Source organism: Antedon mediterranea, chromosome 5 (assembly GCF_964355755.1).
Source record: "Antedon mediterranea chromosome 5, ecAntMedi1.1, whole genome shotgun sequence".
Classification (NCBI taxonomy): Eukaryota; Metazoa; Echinodermata; class Crinoidea; order Comatulida; family Antedonidae; genus Antedon; species Antedon mediterranea.
In genome coordinates, this window is record NC_092674.1 from 14,087,207 (window position 1) to 14,111,706 (window position 24,500).

The following is a 24,500-nucleotide window of genomic DNA, read 5'->3' on the forward strand; positions in this document are numbered from 1 at the left end:
TCATTGCCTCGTCCTTCGGATGGGATGTAAAGCCGTTGGTCCCGTGTACTTAACAGTTGTTTATACTGGAGAGTGATGGTGTAATGGTAATATCGGACTAGCATGTGATAGGCATGGGTTCGAGGTTATCTGTACCACACTAATTGCATCCTTAGGCAAGATGCTTTACTCTCATTGCCTCGTCCTTCGGATGGGATGTAAAGCCGTTGGTCCTGTGTACTTAACTTGGTACACTATTCGAAAAGAGTAGGGGATCGTTTCCCGGTGTGCTGATCTGGTAGGCGCTGCGGTTGAATACGCAGTGGTTGAACAAATAAGAGCTTTCATCTAATATTAATAAGTTACAAGTTACATGATGTGCTTGAATTTTTATCAAAATATTTAGTTTTTCAGTTAAACCTCTCGGATTTGAAGAGAACCTAGAAGTTGTCATAAGAACAAATTGTGAATGTGAATGTACCACATCTGTGACACCAGACAGTGAGCTATGTAGCAATGGTAATGGTTCACTGGTCTGTGGTATTTGTGAGTGTAATGAAGGCCGGTATGGAGAGGTCTGTGAATGTGATGACACTGGCTCAGATGAAACTGAAACACTTGCAGATAGTTTACCATGTCAAACGTAAGTTAATTTTTCTAAGGTTTTTTCAACTTCTTTACTTTATTTCTTTTTTGCAAAAGCATGATATACCGCTAACCTAGTTTACTATTGTTTATTTATCATACATCAAGCATAACAAAAATATTCCTGTTGAGTATTTTACAATTGTTTAACCATTATTTTCTGAACACATACTGTAAACTATAGAGGGCAGAAAGCATAATTTTGATTTCTTATTTTCAATATCCAATCAATGAAATGATGTATAGGCCTATATGTACTTTTATGTTTAAAAAATATTAGTCAAATCCTATTTTTATTTATTTCAATAGAAGTAACTCATCTTTAGTTTGTTCAGGGCAAGGGTAATGCATATGTGAGAAATGTGTGTGTAACAAGCGACAAGTAGGTGAAATATGATTTAGTATAGTTTTCTTATTGGGCCATATCAGTAGGTCAACTATTACAGTATGTACTGTGAGTATACTATAGTGGGTCAATTAGAGGAAAAAAGAAGTTTTTTAAAATCTGTTGCTGATGATAATTGACAATTAGTAGGTGCAAAAGATTAAAAATAATGTAACCCTATACATAGAGAATGTCACTATTTTATATAGGGTTTGAGAGGAGGAGGCGAGACTCAAGTTTGTTATTTATAACTATTGTACATGTTAAGTTTCTCTATTTCTAATAATAGTCAACCACTATGCGATCACAGACACTGGTGTCGTGACCAGTTAGTTTAATAAAATATATTTTTTTTTTATTTATTCGGTATATAAAAATATATTACAAAACGACAGTCAAGGACTGAAATGAAATGTATTACAAATGACTAAAAATTAGTTAATAATAATATACAATCAATAAATATATATTACAGTTAAAATGTTATTACCATATTAACATGTTTTATAATGCCAAGCTAGATTATAATCCAACCCACTAATTTTTTACCAAATGTTGTAACCTGGATCCTGATAATATACTGGTCATATATTTTCTTGAATGCGATTAATATAATATAAAATGTATTATAAATAGAGCTTTTTTGTTATGATTAATATTTTTTTCTTTTTCAAGAATCCTTTAGAAAAAATCACAGGAAAGTTTTGCAACTGTGATAACTTCTCTGGTCGCAGAGATTCTGCTGACCTCATTTGTGGTGGTATGTTCAATTTTGTTTATATTTTCTTTTTCCTGCACAGACTTTGGTCAATTTAAGCTCTGCTCACAATATTAAGGACCATATCAGCATTTTTCTACTACAGTAACTAAATATCTTGAATATGATTTAGTCTGTTTCAAATGTAGAAGCTGTGAGAGTCACTGCAATAAACAGTGTGTATTATTACCCAAACTAGATTATTAGATTATTGCATAAACAGGTTAAACAGAAACAAAATAGTTTAGTTACTTCAATAAGTGCAATAAGATAATCAATCTCTGTAGAAAATGTATTATATTATTTCTCTGTGATTTTTTTTTTATTGTAAATTGCCTTTAAACATCATGAAAATGGTAGTATACAAATGAGGTATTTAATTATTATTAATTATTATAAAAATGGTTTTGAGCATCTTGTGTATAATATACAGTATGCTCTGTGCTATATAACATGGACTTGATAGAAATAATTTATGACTAAGCTCTGTCTACACTATCACACTTTCTGTGCCTAAATTGACCTGCCGATGGACACGATAACATCATATCATATAAATACCCTTTTTTTGTCAAAAACTAGTGAGATACTGTAGACAGAGCTTATAGATATTTATTAACTTTGATAGGTCCATCAAAAGGAACATGCGTTTGTGGTCAGTGTGAATGCAAGCCAGGCTATAGTGGTCCTGATTGTAGTTGTCCAACCAGCATTGAAAACTGCCTAGCATCTACTGGAAAAGAGTGCAATGACGCTGGACACTGTGAATGTGGTGTTTGCATGTGTAATGCAACACTGGTCTACGATGGCCCAAATTGTGAGGATTGTGATGTAAGTTCATTTATGTTAAAATCTTTAGTGCATCCTCAAATTCAAATGTATGATGTCATCATCATCAGGATTGATCAAATGCCCTATTCATAGAAATATTAATAAATTATTATCCATTAGTTCAATTTAAATTATTTTCTTTCATGTAATCTGGGATCTCTTTTATACAAAGCTTCTGTTTTCTTGAGACCCCATTTCATCATTTTAACATTGTACAGTACCATAATAATTTATACTGTACCATAATTTTTCCAATGATTTTTCTGATGATGAATAAATGTATTTGTATTATAATATAATTCTATTTTCTATGTAAAACTGTCTTAAGTTTAAGTCATGTGACACCCATCACCGAATCGTTCTATAGACGATCCGTCCCACCTATTTTGTACTTACTGTAGGACAGAACCCCAATTGAACATAATCATATTTACTGATGTTTGTAGACATGTCCAGCTAAATGTGATCGCAATCGTGACTGTGTGCAATGTCTAGCTTACGGTACAGGTATATCTGAGGAAAAATGCCAAGAGTGTCCTCAAAGAATTATACTTGTCGAGGAAGAAGAATTAATAGGTAAGAATTGTAGAAACATTTTAATTGAAAAGTAATAAATTCATTTATTTTATTTTATTTGTCTTCAAGATTCTGTAAACCTTCTTGTTTCCTTTCTTTTATTGTATTCATCCGATAAAAAAACTTTAAAAAGGATAAAACACATATTAAATTACATTAGTACAATTCAATGTCTTGAGTTGCCACGTTGTAATTGGTGGTTCACAGTGTTTATAAACTATGAAGTATAGTAGGAGAAGCATATAACAATTTAGGAAATGTTTCTGATTTGTTCAGGCAAGAGGGCCTTATGCATATGTTGCTTTCACGACACATGCATTGCGTACTACACTTCCTGTCAAAGCAAAATGAACAAGTATTTTAACGAAACTTTTCTCTGAAAACTACGCTGTTATGCAAATGAACAGAAATGAAAGCTCTTTATTAGCTATCTGTTCATGATGTTAAAAGAACTGTATAATCTATACTGAGTTTTAGCAGGTACTGTATAATTTATGGCATTGTAAAATATTATTATAAGGATTTTCTTAAGCACTTAAAGGAAATCTTCTGTGATCTAATAGTTTTATATACTAGCTGTTTATTATCTTGAATTATTAAAGATTTGTAAAAAATAAAGATTATTTATAAGGAAAGAAGAAGGTTTAATTGGTATTAGAAGTCGAAAAGTTGAAAAGTAATAAACTTATTTATTATATTTATTTTTTATTTAATTTCATTTATATATTCATCCGTTGATTAAATTGATTAAAAAATGGTCCTCATCATCTGTTTTCCATGGGGTTGTGTATTGCTGATCTAGCGAAATTATAGGGCTAGCCCTGTTTGTGTTAATCAAGATCTTTCAGCACTTGCATATTGATGTTTCAGTTCATAAATTCCTTTCTGGGAAATTGGTTGTTCGAATAGTTTTTACTTTTTGCGAACTGAAAAAAAAATCAGGAATTGATGGAAGTAATTCTTGGGTGGGACATTACACATAAACCCTTGACTTTTGGCAGTAATGACTGAAACATTGTTTGCCAAAACATTTTATTTACAAGTTTCAAAATATAAATAAATAAAAAGTACTGCTCTATCCACTGTTGAAATATATCCCCTATGAAGAAAACTATGCATTGCTTTCTATAAAAACCTTGTATCTGCACATAGTTTTACAGGTGGATGCTTTATATTTTGTGCTAGGTAGGTGTGTAATGAATTGGAGAATGCCAGAGATTTCAGTAAAATATAAAACTTAACTAGATTTGAACTCGTCACTACGGACGAGTTAGGTTATCCAGAGCACAAAATCCACGTGCACGTCATACGTTAGAATATTACACTCAGAAAAAACAATTATGCCCTTGAAAAAATGTTAGTGCGCTCTCTATTTTGCGTCACGTCTAAGTATATACAGTATACACTATACTGTATACGTACTACATACAGTGAAGAATAGGTGAAAATAAGTGACAAAAGTTTTTATTGCTTTTGAACATGATGACGTCATCACAATTTTTAAAATGGTGAATCATGCTAAAGATAATTGATTGACCTAGACAATATAAAAACAAGGCCAACAGCCATTAAGTCGCGTGCTACAATGCATAGTGATACCGGACCGACAGATAGACCGACAGACAGACCGACAGACAGACCGACCGACCGACATAGTGAACTATACTGACCGAAATTACTGAACATGTTTAAAAATGTTGAAATGTTTAAAAACATATATATTTTTTTAATTTACACGTGCGTAGCCTGTCACTTTCGACGTGCTTGTATAACGTAATTTCGAGTTGAAAATTAAGTCAAGAAAACAGAAATCGAGCAAAAAGAGTGCGTAATAACATTTAACGCGCAGTGCGCGCGCAAAAATATGCGCACTCATGGCAATTTTGTAAACGCTTAAAATTGCCTGAAATGTACTCTTATTTCATCGAAAATAAATTTTGAAAATTTTAAGCGCGCGTACGCATGCGTTACATGCGCTACGCACGTAATTGTATTGCCATATGATGATTTATGCCCTGAAATTTATGAGTACGAAATTTTATTTAATTGTGATTCATGGTTGTGAAGATATGATTACAAACGTGATTTCGTTAAATTGTGCGTAGACTGCGTAATTTTTTATTGCGCACCGTGAAAACATTACCACATTGATTCCTGGCCATAAGGAATATACTGTGAAAAATTGACCTAGCTAGATTAAACTGATATCAAGATAAGGTCAGAAAGCGATAAAACGCATAGTGATACCGGACCGACAGACAGACAGACCGACAGACAGACCGACCGACATAGTGAACTATAGAGTCGCTTCCACGCGACTAAAAATGGAAGAAAATGATACGGATTAAGTGGAGATGCGCTCTATGTAATGTTGTGAGCTATGACGAAAGAGACAAAAATTCTATATTTTATATTCCAGTGGCCATACGATGACGGCACAATGTCCAGTTAGCCATATTCATGCATGATTCGATATCTACAACTCATCAACTTCCAGAATATCTAATTTTAAAAAAGTTCACCACGTAGTTTACAATCTATGACTGTTTTAAAAAAGGCATAATTTTGACGAATTTTTGAACTTTTTCATCAAAAACGCGCGCAAATTGTCAAATTGTACGTGCTCGTATGACGTGATTTTAAGTCAAATTTGTTTGAAAGTTGGTAAAATTACTAGAGAAAGCTGAAAAAACAAAAATCAAGCAAAAAAAGGATGTTTTTGACCTACGTGCGCACGCGCGCGTAAAAAAATTGCGCATGCGTGGGAATTTTTGAAATGCTCAGAATGACATGAAACGCGTAGAAAATTGATTAGAAGTTGATTTTTCGCATTTTGAAATTTTAAACGCGCGTGCGCGCGTAACTTTCTGTGCATCCTGCCATTTTTAATCCATAGAAAGTTTGCGCATGATACGACTTAAATTTTCCCCAAGTTTCAATACAAAATGACAATTAGTTTTTAATCTATGAACAATCATTGAAATTCATAAAATCGCGGTAACAATAATAATAATAATAAAATTCTGGTTTTTATTATTTGGAATTATTTCACAATTTTTAAGACATATAATACAAGGGTTAGCCATGATTTTGTAATAAATTTCTAGGAATCACTCTGATGTTGGTATGGAAACCAAGGAATTCACTCTGATATTGGTATAAAAACAAAGAATTCACTTTGATGTTGGTACGAAAACCGCATATTGTACAGTACAAATCATAACTTTGTATGAGCCACTAAATATATGTGTTCCGACAAAAAACACAACATTTTCTGCTTTCTGATTGGCTGTTGTTCTGACAACATATTGGGTTAAAAAATATGGTATATATTAACAATATTTTATTGATGTTAATATAATAATCTGATGGCAATTGGATTCAATTTAGAAATGATAATACTAATATTGCTGGTACAATCAATGAAACATATGTAGATTACATTAACATCATAAAAAATAACTATTTGAAGCAAAGTATCCTTAAAAACGTATGGTGTACGTTATTGTCAACGCAATGGATTATACAAACTGTCAATTATGATTGGTCAACTCACTAGCGTTTGTAGCGATTTCTTTTTTTTAAATCATTTTTTTCTGATTTTAATTATTTTTTAAATTATTTTATTTATTTATAAATGTTGTTTTTAAGTGTTATATTTTTATGTTGTCTTGTCAAATTATTTTGTACTAAGGGTCCCTATTATGATCAGCTTTGTCTGGATGTACTATCCTTGTTAAATATTGTTGAAATAAAATAAATATGAGGACCACACCTTTTGGTTAAAAAAACATTTTTTGAATATTGCCACTTAACTTTATTTTATATGGAACATAACCATGACTTTATGTTTGTTTAATGAAACGCATCATCATTGTACTCTACAATTGTCTTAACCTTTTATTGAAATATCTGGTATCTTTATAGATAGAAAGTAGTTCACTACAGTTAAAATTATAAAAGTGTATAAAAATAAAATAATAGTATGGAGGTTATGAATTTATTTATGCCAAATTGGTGGGTTTTTTTTCACAGTAAATGGAACTGATCCTTGTACATACAAAGATGAACTTGGTTGTCTCTTCTCTTTTAACTTTGTTATGAATGGAACAATGGAGGTGATTCTGGTACAGAAAATAACATGTAAGTAATGTAAAAAGAAAACCCAGCAAAATGAAACCCAATACATTGTCTAAAGCTCTGTCTACACTATCAAACTTTATGTGACAAAAACATGTTATGTGCCCATATAGGGTGATGAAAACTACCGTAATGGGTACATTACACTTTTTTGTCAAACTATTTTGATAGTGTAGACATAGAGCTATATATCGAGATCTCTGTGCACTTCACACACGCGCACACACACTTTCATATTACAGTATACATCCCCTCATTTGACAGGGACAATTTGATGGACATCAGCAGGCATACTGAACTTTTTTCACAAACAATTACGAAAGAGTACCTGTATTCATTGTATATTAAACATCTTTTATTTTTCAATTTGAAACATGCACTTCATTATTATACTAGACTTGTTTGTACAAAGTATGTGAAATGCATGATAGAGTTAGAGTGAAAAAAATGATTGTAATGGCTTTTTTGTAGGAAATATTTGCAGAAAAATAAATGTCAGTCAAGTGCTGCAAACACGGCTTGTCTTGATTCAACATGTGCAACACTTCATGTTAATAATTTATATGAATATTTATCAACATGTGGTACTTTATTTTCAGCTTGCCCAGAAGGAATAGATGCCTTATGGCTGGCTATTGGCATCATTATTGGTATATTACTAGTTGGTCTAGCCCTTCTGCTGGCCTGGAAGATAGCTACATATATATATGACAAACGAGAATATGCTAAATTTTTGAAAGAGTTAGAAAATGCACGAACAGATGCAGTAAGGAATGATTATTTTTTTTATCTTGTAGTTAATAATGTTTATTTATTTATTATTTATGGTTTCCCTTTAAAGACCAGACCATTTTTATGTAGAGTCACCACTACATAGCATCCAAGTTCACTGTAGCTAACGTTCCAAGAAAACATTATTTATTTTAAACATTTCTATTTGCATTTGAACTCTCTATCTATCTCTATATCTATTTCTAGTATGATTATGATGTATCGTAGTATTGTAATTGAAAATGTTAAATCTAACAGTATTAGTAAATACCTTTAATTAAAAGTATAAGTATATATTTATGTCAATTTCTGTGATTAACATGCATTGCATTGGAACATTAGCATTGAAAATACTAATTGAAATTTAATTATATGTTTATGAAAAATTAAACCAAGAAAATATTACCTAGACATACTTACTTGCCTTTTTTTCAGAATATAAATCCCCTTTTTAAATCTTCTACAACAACCTACAAGAATCCAACATATGGTAAATAGAAGGTTTTATGCAAGATGTTGATACCTGTTACCAAACAAGACCTCAGTCAGAACCATCCAACAAGGCCCGATCAATTTGAAAACTGATACACAGACTAAATGATATCAGAATAATAATTTATGGCAAAGTTCAGACTGTAACTGACAGATCCATCAAGCCTGTTATCAGAAAAAGAAATGCCCCCTAGGCTACAACTGACATCAGATCAAAGTACCATGAGATACTCTCCACTGGGCCACACAGTAGGATATCAGATCAAAGTGGCTTGTCCAGATCCACAAGGCATGTCAAATTATATTTAATAATACTAGATGTCGTGGCCAACACAAAATATACCACATAATTATATAAAATGGTCTGATACCAGAAACTAACAACCAGAGCATCTTGTCAAACAGAATTCACCACAGGTATCTGATAGAACATGAAGTGTCTGTACTATAATTAGAGTTATTAATTCATTGGCTAGAGAGCTAACTCCATATTTAACAATAAATTGTTGTATTCATTACCATAACAAATAAGTTTTATGTTACTAAATAATATTTTTGAAAAGATACAGCGGATAATTTGTTAAGCACCAGAACTGTCCTCATCATTTTTCTGTAACATAGTTAGCACTCTAGTCAATCTATTAATACCTCAATGGTACTAGGTCGTGTTCGTACGGTGGTTAAAATAAGCGCTTAATTTCACCCATGCCTCGGGTTATAAATTGAGCGTTGTTCGTACTTGAAATATTTAACCGCTTAAATGCTTAATCGACGAATCACAAACCGGAAATTACGTTTTAAGGTCAGTTGTCTTTACAACCTACGACCCCATTTTCGCACGCTAGTTTCGTGTTGTATATTTTTTACTCGCGATCTTTCTTTACAATAACAATTACTTGCTACCTTTTACATTGCTTATCCTTGCGACAAACCTTATGCCTCTTAACGCCGATAATCCTGCCGAAATATGCCTTCTCCTGACGACCATTATTTTACTCATTGACGAAGAATTTGAGCCCAATGTTACACGACGGAAACACCACCGACCAGCGGCTCCCCGACCAGCTAGGCCTACTAAGCGGTCTACACCAACAAGGACAGCACCAGCTGACGATCGCTCTCGAAGCGTGTATGGAAGAGCTTCGTAGGAGAAATGACGGGCCTAGGCAGCGAACGTTTGTCAAAATTTGACACATTGCCTCTATCGGAGATTTATTATCCTCGAAGGCCGAGTATAATTGGATTATCGCTAAAATAACCTGCAAATTTGGTGAACATTTTACCTCGAATTTTTTGTAGCCTGAGGCAAAAGTTAATTGGATCACGCGAACGGAAATCGGGAATAAGCTGGTATTTTCAACCCCTACGAACAGGCCCTTAGATCATGCTGAATTTGGTGCTAAGTTGCAATATGTGATAAAATTAGAGGTTGATTTGACAAAAAAAATTAGGATTTAAGAATAAATTAGAGTAGCGTATAGTGGTGTGGCCATGTCTTCTGCCTTTAAAAAAAGTGCTTTATTTTATTTAAGATAAATATTTTATATAAAACATGTGAAAATGTTGTTATTTGTTCACATATTTTTTAAATTATAATAATATCTTATATTATGACAGAATAGTGAGCTTACCAAAAGTACTGTAATTGGTTACTCTATAGTAAACCTTAAACACAGTACTGACTGTATAAATAAGAACTCACAGCCAGTGTTCAAGGGAAACTCTATTAAGCTTGGTTCCCACTAGGACGCAGTAGAAGGACGCATGTTCGAATAATCTTTTGCGTTGTGGCTTACGTCATTGCATTGTGTCATATTGGGAACCAGACTTTAATGGGACACTGGTCCCAAAGGTGTCCCTATAATACAGTTTCCACTGTAATATTTATGCAGGTACATAACAAAGATGGAGGAATTTTCCCTCTTCTATAAAAATATCCTAAATATCTAGTTTTCTGATTTGATGATAATTCTCCAATTTATATGGATATGTTTCAAAAGTTTAATTGTTAAATTAATACATAAAAAGTAATATAAAGCTAAAAAGAATATTTATAATGTTTAAAGTATTGAAAACGTCAAAAATCTTTTACAAAAATGTTCATATTTTCTGAATAGATCTCTTATATTTATCCTTCCTTAAATTCACAATATACACTTACTACTGTTTTTTTACTTGGGCCATTCGGCAATGTATTCATTCACTATTATACAATCACAGGTCAATACATAACATTTTTTCTTCTAAATTTGACTCCATTTACATTAGTGTCAAACCTGTACAAAGGTCATATAAAAGGCAAACTGTTCCATACTGACACTATAAACATTAATAAGCAATACTGGTTGTAAAATCATATTGTAATATTACTACTTACTACTGTTTTAAGTTTGTATTTATTGTTACTTTGTTATTTATGTGTATATTATTACTTATTTAAGACATAAAAGACCTTTTACTATATAATTTCAACATAAATGTAATAACAAAAACAGATAACAACGTTTATGAACCATCGTGGAACCACTTTCAAGATCAAACAATAATATACATAATATACCGTAACACATCGAAAATAAGTCCATCTCGATATCAAGCCTTTTAGGCTTCTTTTCAAGATACTATGGGCTTCTTTTTTCGAAATAGACTGTATTATAATGTCAAAGGAGCATAAGTTATTATCGTGTTATTATGGCATGGATTTATTAATGACCTTGCAACCATTTTTAACCATGAACTCGTATATTTATTCTACAATTTATTGTTTTCCAAATGCTACTTTTATTTCATCTTGCGTCTTCTTGTCTGCTTCCTTGGCAAATATATAAAATTGGCAGAGAATGTTTTAAAAATCATATATGAAACGTCATTAATTTAATCTTTTTGCCATTAGATTTTGTATTAGAATTATTTAATTCAAGTTTAATGTCAATCTTTAAATAGACATTTTTGATGAAATAACCGTCTTAAAAAAACTGTTTACCGGTACATTATTGATTTTTTATTTAGTATCAATGTGGTAGTTATTAATAGTTGAAGGGTTTGAATTGTGTAAACATTGAGTATTTAGTGAATTTAATATAAACCAAGTCTTATTGTAGGCCTATGTAAGAGCACAAGCTCGTCCAGGGATGTCGGGTCGTTCGGTTAAAAATAATTCTAATCCTAAGGTGCCCTTTTCAAGTTAGAAACCAGCAGCGAAAGTGGTAAATAGGCCTCATGACAATTATTTGGCAAATTCATTCATCTACTACTATACTAGGCCTACAGCTATATTTTCTTTAAAAAATCTTGGCTATGGACTAGGAACAGCGAAGAGTAAGACTCGTTCATCTTTTAAAATTACAGTACAAAGCTCCCCGCACTACTTAAAAAAAAACATCAACAATACCAAAATTGATATTGCTTTTTATTTAATTGTGAATTACTATAAAATAGTGTATTTATGTAATTATTAAATAATATATACTAAACACAATCACATCTAACCCAATTCTGTGACAATAAAAAAAAAAGGTTTATCTGATTTTCCAACAGCATTTTTTATATAATCTTGTAATATATTTAGGCCTATAACTTAGTTTACACAATTTTATTTTTATTTATTTTTGTCTGTAAATAATTGTATCTGATCATAATGTTATACTAGAAGAAAGAGATCGGCAATAATAAATAGCAATGTGTCGATTGGTCATGAAGGCACCAACTTCAATTTGTACACCAGGTATAATATAGATCACGCGTTTATTTATTATGAGTGTTGATATTAACTGTACGTGTATTTTGCCATATACTTTTCATTAAATCAATTGACTTTAGTACAACCTTTACGTAACGTTATATTTTAGAATAATGAATGCTGCTTTAATAGTAGTATGGCCTGTGTGGTATATTACGGCGTTGTATCGTCTTCTCGTCTTTAAAATCGACAGCGTAGGACACTGCGATGTCTTGCAATGTCCAGCAGATGAAGTGGTGCGCGCTGCGAGTGCTGTCTTACAACCTTATGAATTTAGTGTATGTATATAATGTTTGAAACATTAAATTAGTTAAATGTAATCCGTAAGTGCCTTGAAAAAAAAAGCTTGTAATATTTTGTATAGATATTTATAGTATTAACCGTACACAAATGTTTTTATAATAGCTATATTATTATAGGATAATATCAAATAAAACACTTTATCACATCATTTTGCCCTTTGGGTTACGTCATTGAATATAGCCTATATTCGTCTATTGATCCTTCTAATAATATAGGCCTAAGTTGTCAAAATAAAGTACCGGCACAAACAATTCTTTTATTTTACGATATATAAATTTATATTATAACTTAACTTAACATACGAATGAACAGTAATCTTTTACTTGACCACCAGCAGATAAATATGGATACTGTAGGTAATAGGTCTTTACTGTATTCATTTCTGCCTAAGATTTTTATTTTATAATATGCTCGCGTTTAGTCTGAACTACGCGCGATTTTATGAAATGTTATGATCATAAATTCGAAACCAGATATTTTCCAATACAGCACTGGTTTATAATATCAAAATAGTCAACTTTCTACAGAGCTTTACCATTTAAAATGCACACAATAAATGTCCTAAAACGTTGCCGGCTATTTTGAGCATTTCAAATTATCATGTCATTGTCCGTCTTGTTAGCCATTTTTTATGAACTAAAACGAAACACGACATGCAATTTAAACTAATAATTCGTGCGATTACAGCGCCTCAGATGCCAAAAGGTGACAATGTACAATTTTTTTTCCGATCCGAAAAATCATATTTCCATCACCGCATTTATAGGTTCTATACAGTGATTTGGCTTAAACTTGGTAAAAAGAATAACACATGACGTCTTATACGTATACTGTATATATAATTCAAGCTTAACAGATACAAACTGGAACGCCCACTCACTGGAAATATTAATAAACAAACAATAACTACTACAAACTTGTGGATCAAGTCTATAGCGAATCACCTAACCGTAAAATGTACACAGGCAACAATAGTGGACTAATCGTACACAGCATAAAGTTTTATTAGCTGGTCTAACTTATAAAAGGATTATGGCTTCCAATTGGCAGTGCAGTGCAGTCCTCTCCTACTCCAGAGTTTTATTCATTTTATATAGTCACATTGATATCAACTTCGTTTTACAATATGGATTTTGACGATGTTCTAAAACTTCTTGGCGACTTCGGTCGATATCAGAAGCGACAGTATGCCATGGTTTGCCTAATCGTCATTCCTGTTGCAATACATAGCCTATCGCATGTGTTTATCTCCGCTAAAACAGATCACTGGTGTGTCGTACCGGAGTTACAAAACTTTAATTGTACAAACAGTGATTCAGTCGAAAGGGAAGCATGTATCAAAATAAAACAAAACTTAGCAAGACCTAAAGATGATGTAAATACAATACCAAACGAAGCACAATGCTGGATGTATACGAGCGAAGACATCACGGAAGCACTTTTTACAAACAACGTATCTCGAGAACTTGACATTACATTGTGTACAAATGGATGGGAATACGATACCTCTCAGTACAAGTCAACTATCATCCAAGAGGTAAAGTCAAATATAGGTAGTTAAGTAAGCATCTAAAATTGTGTTAATATTAGTAGCGTGACATCACAAACGATGCCTCATTTTGTGTTCCTTGTCAAGTCAATACGGACATTTAGGTGTTTCACAATTTAGGGAATGGTTCTTTCTCAATAGTTACTGTACAGGAATGCTTATAAATAGATGGAGAACTAATAAATAACTATGTGTGCAAGCCCACAACACAAGCGTTTTTTTTTTTGGCTGAAAGAACATTATTCGCTGCAATAGGCCTCAGCAGAGAGCTTATACATTTGGTCTGTTTGGCATAAAATTGATTTGGGCGGTATGAAGGGAGTTACACATAAAGTCTTGGAAGTTTTTTTAGAAAGAGAAAAGAATGCATGTTATGATATCGTAATGTTGGTAAAAGTCTCAAAATTATCTTGCTTCAGCACTAGTGGGATGAGGTGATAGAAATCATCTCACCACCACTAACCACTGGAATCAGTGTATTGAGCTTCGAACAATTATCTTATATTTTATATAATTAATTAATTCCAAGCTGGAACTTTGACAAATTTTTATTTAATTTCCGGTCAACTAAAGGTCCAATTCTATAACTGGCTCAGTCGTGCTATACGTGTCTTCTGTTTAAAATCGTCGCCCACCACGGTCTTAGTGTATTTCAAATTATGCTGTTTTATATATTTTAATACAATTAATCGAAATGGTAATTGGTTGCTAATAAAGAATCAACTGTTTCTCAAATACGAACCCCTATAAGAATTCTAGTTACGTGTTTGTTTCTTTTTGTAATACAGGTTTCTAGGGACACTGTGTCGAACCAGGGAGATACCTCCCGTACAATGGTTAGAGCACATTTATCTAGTATACAAACCCATCCGTTAACGACAAAATTATCACAGATTTTTTTAGAAAAATATTCTAATGAGGGTTAAATGTCGACATTATTGTATGAGAGAATTTTAAGAGATATTGTACGCGTTGATGTGAGCTGAATGGCATATGGTGGTAGAAACTTTTCTGATTGGTTGATCAAATGACAGTTTGTCTTTCTTTGTGGTACTGCAAAGACTGCATTATGTGGTTGGGAACAGATTACTGGGACAGAATCTCCACTCACGCTCACGGAGGTTCAACTGTATTAACCATTTAAAAAAAGAAATGATTTGATGGTCATTTTATCATGCACGATTGAGTGAGATGCTTTCCGTGTTACACTTTGTAGTATAGGATAAATATAAATTGCAACGTTAGGCTATATTGTCAGTATTATACAATAACATCTTTCATGAAATGTTTATTAAAATGAATGAGTCCATGACTCTAATTTTTATGATAGTAGGCCAAATGGTATGAAATTTATAGCAATTAAAATTATGCCAAGAAAATGTCAATAATGTGTCAATATATTTGTTAAAATATCGAATAATAGTCATACACTTGCCGCATACCGCGTTACTTACAAAACAAGACATTTCACTTCCGTATGAATGCATTGTGAGTATAAATGCCGGGGCCATCCAGTGAACTAATTATCACAACTCCAAACATTTCGTTTTATATTCAAATGACACACTGAAAAAAAGACCCGAACGTAACTTTTTTTTTTCTCTTTTGTGGCGTTAACCACTATTTTATTCATTTCATTCTCAAATGATCAATACAATGATTTTACACTTCATCCAAATATATATTCCCTTGTTATTCTGTTCTGTTATTTTCTTGTACTTTCTTTTATCTTTAGTACGATTTGATCGAAACAAGTCGGTCAAATGTTCTTTGCCTGATTTGTTTATATATATAAAAGTATCTCTTCGGAGATCCCGCCTCGTGAATAAAAATACTGTAAGATGAGGGCGTATCAATTTGATCTCTGGTGCGCGTGCGTACAACTGAGGACTAGTGCTGTTCCGCCGTACCACGCCGAGAATGTTGAAGAGTCGCTATCCAAACGAGTTCGAACAATACCATGAAAGCCCCAGTGGTCTAATGGTTAGGACATCTGCATATCAAGCAGGCGGTCCGAGTTCGAGTCTCGGTTGGGGCGACTTTTTCTCATTCTCACAGATTTCCTCATCTTTATCGTTTCAAATTAATTAATAAAATTTCAGTATATCACCGGCCGGTTTAGAATTAATGTTCTTTGCCTGATTTGTTTATATATATATATATATATATATATATTATATATATTATCCATTATTTTCTTTTATTTTAACTATTCCTTTCTACAATAGGTCTATGTCTCTGTACAAAACACACAAGTGCATATATATTCGAGTACATGATTGCGCACATGCATACATACGTACCCACGACAAAGGTATATAAATAAATAAATATTTACAATATATAAAATGCAATACAATTATTATTCTTAATTCTTTTTTTTTTTTTTTTTTTTTTTTACAATAAGAACATAATTAAAAATACAAAATTCAAATAATTATAGTAAGCTTTAAAAAATTCTTTCCTTACTCTTGTGTTTTAATTTTATGTCTCATATATTATATTATATTTGTTGCTTACTTATATGTTACGTTTCGTTTTGTTTTTAATATTTATTTCATTTATTTTCATTTTTTTAAAATAATTCTATATAAAGATTTAACCACCTATTGGCATTGCACAGCGTTATATAAACCTCTGTAGAATATACCGTATTATAATAGTCGGTTAAGGTATAACCTATTATTTTTTCTGCCAAAAAGAGGCGAGAAAGTGAACCATAATTCCATTTCTTTACTTTTTCAAAATGTGTGCTTTATAGATACAGAAGCATCCACGAGAGAACATGTGGTCAACATATCTGTTTCCGGTACCGAGTACAATATTTTGAAAGTTTGCCTCAATTGCAAACTTATATGTGGTATAAACATTAATTTATTTCCATAAATCATTTGCTTCAGTACATTGGTAAAAGAAGTGTTTATCATCTTCTATTACATTTCATTGCAGGCAAGTGTCTGTCTTATTAATATTCCATTTAAAGAGCTTTCTATTGGTAGGAATAATACAATACAATAGTTTGAAATTTAGCTGTTTAAGTTTGTTATCTTTAATATCATTTACTTTTCTTTTTCACGTCAGTGTCCAATCGTTCGCTATATTAAAATGTGTTTCCCACTTTGTTTTACTCTTGGTTGGTTCTTTACATTTTTTTTGGATAAAAAAGAGACAAATGTTTTTACAACTCATTTTACTATACTGTATTGATATAACTTCTTTTACATTATCAATTTTTTGAATAAATTATATCTTTCCATTCTCGTGGTATTGCTTTTAGTAGACATGACAATTCAGAAATCCAATCCGAACGTAACTTTTTATGCTATATCAACCCTTTTTTATCAGCTAATCTTTAAACAGTAGTTAGATAGTACATCAAATTTAATTTAGGTTTACCGAAAACCAAACTAAGTTGGTCAGGGTTATCAAATCTACGGTGGCCTGTACGTGTCACGGCAACTTTTTTTAAATATCACGGCAATTTACAAAAAAGCCACGGCAATTTACAAAAAAACACGGCATTTGAACAAAAATACCACAGCAACTTAAAAATGAACACCATGGCTTTTTAAAAAAATTACCGAGGTTTATTTTGTAAATTGCCGTATATTTTTGGAAAGTTGCCGTGACGCTTACAGGCCACCGTACAAACTGCGATTGAAAGTATGAGTGTTTGCTCTAATGACGTCCTAATGATTGTGGTGATCGTATTTTTTCCCTTTGTTTGTTATTACGTTGGTAGGTGACATTGTTAGAGCTCATGAAGACACTGAATAAAATCTCAAAGTAGCCTACTGCACATTATAATATATAATTTCTTGGCAAATGATGCATGTGATACGATTATAACGAGTTACACAAATCAAAGTTAACTTAACGACTATACCATGCACAATTGTAGAATCACTAGTCCATAAGAAATTCGGCGAATCTCGGTTCACCTGAGAAGCTGTTCATCCTGAATCTGGACGTTGACTAGATGTTGTTGTGCACTTTAACGAAGAATTACTTTTTGTTGTGGATAGGAAAGACGACAATCGGCACAAAATAAGTAGAATACTAATGCCTTTTCAGAATGTTTGAATAAATAAAATACGAATGTTGAAAGATAGTTACAAGAAAGACATAATAAACAAGGATCATTTATTTTTAATTTTATTTGTATATGCTGTACAGCTCACTGCATGTTTATTAAATCATTTAAAGTATCACATTTTGTAATGAAAATGTATAAACAAGAACGTTATTATATTATTACCAAACAGTGTTTAACGTTTAGTGTTTATCAGTTGTAAACCATTATCTTGATTTTACCAGTTTCTGTTTTATAATTTCAGTTTGATCTTGTCTGTGATAAGGCCGCAAAGCCATCGCTTTCACAGTCAATTTTTTTTGTTGGAACACTAGTTGGTTCACTTGTTTTTGGAGCTTTAGCGGACAAGTAAGTATTTTAGCATTTCCTAATTGAACAGACGACCGGCGAAGTATTGGTCTGTCTGTTGTTTTAAAATGTAGGGGTGTATGTAGTTAGTAGATTTTGAATGGTCTTACTTATATATTATCATTGCGAAATTCATATGTCAAATTTATTTGCAACTAAACGCTTAATTAATAGAACATTCCAATTATTTATTGTTTTGTGTTGTTATATCTAATGATAAATCCTTGTTGGTGCTATGAGCTAAACAACGAATGTTGTAACCGTACACATAATTCCATTGAATTGCTCTATAATCAAAATCACAGTTCGCATAATGTCACTCTTCCGTGACTTAAAAACCTCAAATATCTTTGACATAAACAAATTACAGACATCCCTTTTCATGTATCGACTTAACAATAAAAAGAATTCTTTCTAAAGAATAATGAGCTGCACAGCTAAAATACCCGAAATGAAAATATGTCCAATCTAACTCAGCCGAAACTTTCTAAAACCAATCATTCAACAGGACCCGTACTATGGGACTCCCTTAACAAGTTTAGTTACTTGACCATACTTGTACTTTCATCACATTTAAATATAAATTCAAAAATACCTAATATCACAATAAAACCAATATTTCAACTCAGCTTTTATCCTTTGTCTCTGTAACCCCTCTTTGTTCCTGTATATTGATCCACATTTTACTAATAATGTCTTTCCTGATGGAACCAATATAAAAGCTCTTTGAGCTTATTTGGTTCCTTAGACACAATGACAAAACTATTTACTGTATTATGTTTATCATACTTATAAATATTGCTTTGTTCGAATAAAAGAAACTTTTTAAACAAATTAAACCGGTTTAAAATTAAAATTGGTAACAATCTGAAACAGATATGATACAATGGGACTAGTGCAGACCATTGGTGCTAATAATGGAGCTATACAACAAAAGTAAAGTAAAACTCTTGACTAATTGATTTGTTAAAATTATTTTACATAATATGCTATTTTAGCTATAACGCTAATTTAGAAAATGACTCTTTGGTTCATTCAATGTATTCACCAAAGTCCCGCACTGTATCTTGTTTGATAAATGACACTGTATTTGGGATTATAATTTATTACATGATGCAAATACGCATTTTTGTTGTAATTTTCTTCATAGGTTTGGGAGGAAGCCTGTTTTGTTTTTAGCTGTAGGCTTGCAGTGTGGCTCTGGAATATTAACTTCCTTTGTGAATACGTTTGCTGCTTACACGGCGTTGCGATTCATCACGGCGGCAGCAAACATTGCTGTTTTCATCACTGCCTTTGTTATAGGTAGGGTATTTATATATAGATATGCATAATATTCGCTCAGTGCAGACCACCTAATTATATTATATATAGTAATTATTTAGATAATTATGGTAGATCGAGTTTATTGTATTTCCAACAAAGATTGACACAATAACATCTTGAAATAGTAGCTTGATGCTAAACATTGCTCTGCCTTACCTTTCTTTAGTCGATGTCTTTCGCGAAAGACACCAACAATAATTTTACATTACATTCATGTGAATAATGGACGAACAAATCAACTTGTTTGGTCCAATCAATAATCAAGTGCTTCACTCGTTCAATGCCCACCTTAACCAGATGAGACGCATAAACCAATACGTCTGAACAGGGGCTGCCATAAGTGTCAGCAGTTATGATTTCAAATGTCTAATGGAACCAAGCTTCATATATACATTATATACAGCACCCGATATTCCCAGATTATTGTCAAAGCTCTAACCGGACCAAACGTTGCTTAACTTCGGCGACCTGGCGAGAACCAATGTTTCAACGTGGTAAAGCCGTATGCCTACATTCATTATGCTTTAACGCTGACGAAAAATATAATTATAAACAATAGTTACTTTATTCCCGGAGCAACCCTTTAAAAGTTTAATGTAAGTACAGTATACTAAATGCCAATTTCCACCAACGATCGTTAACGGTAAGGGGTAAGCGGAAAACAAAAATAGCCTATATAGAATCATGTTATTTCGTATGACCTTTTACAAAACAAGGAGCGATTGAGTGGAAACCCGCTCATGATAGATACAAATTCTACCTGGGACAAGCACAAGGTTTTCCACCTACCACTTACCGCTTGAATCGTCTGTATAAATTGCCCTTAAACTGTACTAAAATACACTATAATAATGGTAATCATTGTTTATCGATTACGATTATTATTATTACGATTTACTATCGATTCTCTTTAGGTACCGAGACTGTCGGTGTTTCCAAACGAACATATGCTGGACTTGTTATCGAATTCTTCTTTGCATTTGGTCTAATAATCATGGCAGGACTTGCATACTTTATCCGTGAATGGCGAACTTTACAGCTTGTGGCTAGTGTTCCTGGGCTATTATATTTTCTTTATATACCGTAAGAGAAAGTTACCAAAACACTGTATAAATACTGTAACACTTTTTGCATATTTTATTTTATTGTTTTATTCTCAAATATTCAAGTCCACAACAGGAGTTTTGCCTTTCCTTTGTAATTATTATAAATAATACAACAAAAAGAGTGAAAGTAAATTGAAGTGATTAACATTTTTTTTTCATTCATTTATTTGGCACTTTGACCAGTGTAATGATAAAACATGTATGAACATGTTAAAAACTATCAAATACGCTAAATTAACAAATACATTATTGTTTTGTTAAACTAAAATAAGGCCTATATTTTAACATTATAGGCCTAATAGAAAATTATTTTAGTTTTTAACAAAACAATAATTAATGCATTCGCTCAAATTCTTGACCGAAATTACTCTCTTTAAATACGAATAATCTCTCTTTTTCAAGATTTTTCCCAGAATCAGCACGGTGGTTGATTTCTCAAAAAAGATATGATGAAGCAAAGAAGATAACTGAGAAGGCAGCAACTGTAAACAACGTTAATTTGCCAACAGATTTTCACTTTTCTGAACACACTGTACGTATAATAGTTATTACATATAATCAGGTATACGAAACGTTATCTAATATTTCTTAATTTTAAAACAATGATTGTTTATATTATTGAAAATTTCCAGTAATAATAATATTCATTCACATACATGATACAAAATGTTTTTTATTGGTTTTTCCTGATGGTAAAACAATTACAATATATGCAGATATTTCAACAACGAACGGATTTAAAGAGGCATAGAGACATTACAAACCACCAGAGTTGAATACTGGAATTAATTTATAAACGGTGAAGATGTATATGTATCTTATCCCGTATCTTTTTAAAAGTCAACATGGGCACATTTATCTTATTTCTTGGTTCTGGTATTCCTTGATAGACAAACGATAAAAATATGAAGATAAAAATGTATACACCTACACACGAAACAAGGGTATTTTATTAAGTTATCAACATCAAAAGAAATGTATGTTTCCTAAATTTAAACGCACCTTTCTCTTTTGCGGTAAAAGCTTCTTAGATATTTTGACTAGGATGTAATTATTTTTAAGTTATAACATTTCTTCTATTCACTTGCTGAACTTTTATATTTTCAGGGTAAACCATCTTCACTCATGTCGTTTCTTGATTTATTTAGACCATGGCCAGTTTGTAAGCGAACGTTTAATGTTATGTTATGCTGGTAAGTTATGCTTATAATATGTTTTACCTGATGTGTACGGATTTATTTTTAGGAAACACTAAACGTCTACACAAGCAAACTTTTCATTTTGTTTACTGCATGGTGACAAAACTTAAGGAACCTCAGAAAACTTCTGAAAAATAAAAGTTTGTCTCCACTTCCCTATAGCATATTCTACACTAGCATAATTAACTTAACAATTTGCAGATGTTTTTGTGTCTGTTGGACACTAGTTACTAGAGGCTTTTGACGACCTAACTTCTGCAAACTAAATAGTTTTCTATAGTTTTGTCAAGTTTTCCGCTAACAGACATTGGAAAACTTCCTTTGTCAAACTCAAAATTGGCAAACTAAAGCTGTCTAATACCTTAGCATCTACCATTGCTTGGAGAATTTTGTTTTCCTGCTGTTATTGGAGTCTGTCATTTTGCAGGCCTTCTTCAAACGATGGTTGTCAGCAGTTTTCAAAAATCAAGTTTGAAAACTAGAGTTTGCTAGAAGATAGACTAGGCTGATTATCAATAGCGTGTTAGTATTATTCAATAGTTACCATACGTCAAAGGCGACAATATATTTTAATTTTATCAATACTGTGACTATTTTTAATAATAATAATTGTTTAAATATTTAAATATTGTTTTTTTTTTAGGATTGCTGTTAATATCTCCTACTTTGGCCTCTCTCTGAGTACTTCTGATTTTGGCGTTAATCATTACATATCTTTTCTTGTATCTGGTGCTACCGAGATACCTGCCTATGCATTGAGTATTGTAGCTCTGGACTATTTTGGACGCAGACGATCTTTATCAGCAACATTGTTACTCGGTGGCGTTGCTTGTTTACTAACTATTTTTATTCGTAAGTAAACAACAACACCAATAATGATAATAATGATAATAATAAAAGAATTTATAATCCTTCATATTTCAAATCAAATGCTCATAGCTGCAGTACATACATGTTAAAAAATGATTAAAACAAGTTAAAATTCCATAAAGGTCTACGACAACTAGTGATACTAAGGTAATTAAACTGTTTGTTTAAAGGATTTGGTATTTGCTTCCATAGTCAAATACAGAATTAGCTTTCGAAAGTATTACCTTTCGAATTCCAACGTAAAAACTTACATGGACACCTTTCAGTAGTTTTAATATACTACATTATTATAAGAATGAGGACAGTAACATTTCAGCACATTAAGTCCTAATAGAAGTCTTTGTAATTTAAACAAGTCATCAATAGATAATAATTCTAGCACTTTCAATCTATACAAATAAGATGTGTCACAGGAACCTTTCTAAACATCATTATTCTTGTTGCTTTCCTTTGTATACTTTCTATTCTATTAATTAACTTCTCAAATGGTGCCCACATTGACGATTTGTTGTACGCCGTATAGTAAACTTCTCCATAACATTCTCCAGCTGTCCAAGTCTGATGGAACTCTAAACAGTATAGTATCATCTGATGATCTAAGTGAGCAAGCTGGTTGATACGATACAAGATTCTACTCAAATAATAATTTGAAGCAATATTCTGTTGTGCTTTAAATGTGGTTATGAGTAATTCATACTTAATCCTGCGATGAACTGGCAGCCAATGAAGAAGATCTATGAATTAAAAGTTCCTTTTAATTATTGGTGATTCGTACTAGAATCACCTATTGGTTTTTTATGAATAAATATAGTAAGACATCACTGTGTTTTGTTTATACCAATAATTGACTTTGTAATATATTTTTTATTTTGTTGAAAAGCAATGGGAATAGGACGACTGACAGTAGCGATGGTAGGAAAGTTTGGAGTAACCGCTGCATTCGGTATTATATTTTTCTATACTGCAGAGCTGTATCCAACTAACATACGGTTAGAAATATAATATTCTCCTATTTAGTGGTTATAGCTAGTCTAGTTCAATTGATAAAAGTTAAATACTGTGTTAAACGAGCAACTGTAATATTATAATAATTATAATTGTGTATTCGACGTCCTGAGGTGGTGAGGACTTAAAGCACATCATCTTTTTACTCCCCTATTCACTATCATCAAACTCATACAGAATAAAACAATGATTCTCGCTGATGATTATTTTATTTTGACATTATAATCTCATTAGTTCTTTTTATTGTAATGTTGATGTGTTCTTTATCCATTCCATCTTCATTATGATGATGGCGTTATTGAATAAATGTATCTAGTTGTCAAACTAACCGACTGCTTTATTCATTTGGCAATAGGTCAGTTGATGTTGGTATTTGTTCAACATCT

General features: G+C 32.0%; 2 protein-coding genes across 3 annotated transcripts; both read left to right on the forward strand.

Annotated features, from left to right (window-relative positions):
* The first annotated feature begins 548 nt into the window (after positions 1 to 548).
* Positions 549 to 12,766, forward strand: LOC140048585 (integrin beta-PS-like). Of its 2 annotated transcripts, XM_072093336.1 has the most exons (8): positions 549 to 622; positions 1,685 to 1,769; positions 2,395 to 2,597; positions 3,044 to 3,173; positions 7,209 to 7,316; positions 7,913 to 8,079; positions 8,520 to 9,238; positions 9,958 to 12,766. In XM_072093336.1, the coding sequence occupies exons 1-7, from the start codon at positions 614 to 616 to the stop codon at positions 8,580 to 8,582; spliced, it is 765 nt and encodes a 254-aa protein (XP_071949437.1). In that variant the 5' UTR covers positions 549 to 613; the 3' UTR covers positions 8,583 to 9,238; positions 9,958 to 12,766. The 2 variants fall into 2 exon arrangements, with proteins under 2 accessions (XP_071949437.1, XP_071949436.1); XM_072093335.1 differs by lacking the exons at positions 8,520 to 9,238; positions 9,958 to 12,766 and having other exon boundaries at positions 7,913 to 8,506.
* An 832-nt stretch (positions 12,767 to 13,598) lies between these two features.
* LOC140049338 (organic cation transporter protein-like) lies at positions 13,599 to 24,227 on the forward strand. The gene is made up of 8 exons (XM_072094210.1): positions 13,599 to 14,155; positions 18,505 to 18,608; positions 19,759 to 19,913; positions 20,849 to 21,017; positions 21,443 to 21,572; positions 22,148 to 22,233; positions 22,883 to 23,091; positions 23,990 to 24,227. The coding sequence occupies exons 1-8, from the start codon at positions 13,745 to 13,747 to the stop codon at positions 24,109 to 24,111; spliced, it is 1,386 nt and encodes a 461-aa protein (XP_071950311.1). The 5' UTR covers positions 13,599 to 13,744; the 3' UTR covers positions 24,112 to 24,227.
* Positions 24,228 to 24,500: the final 273 nt, after the last annotated feature.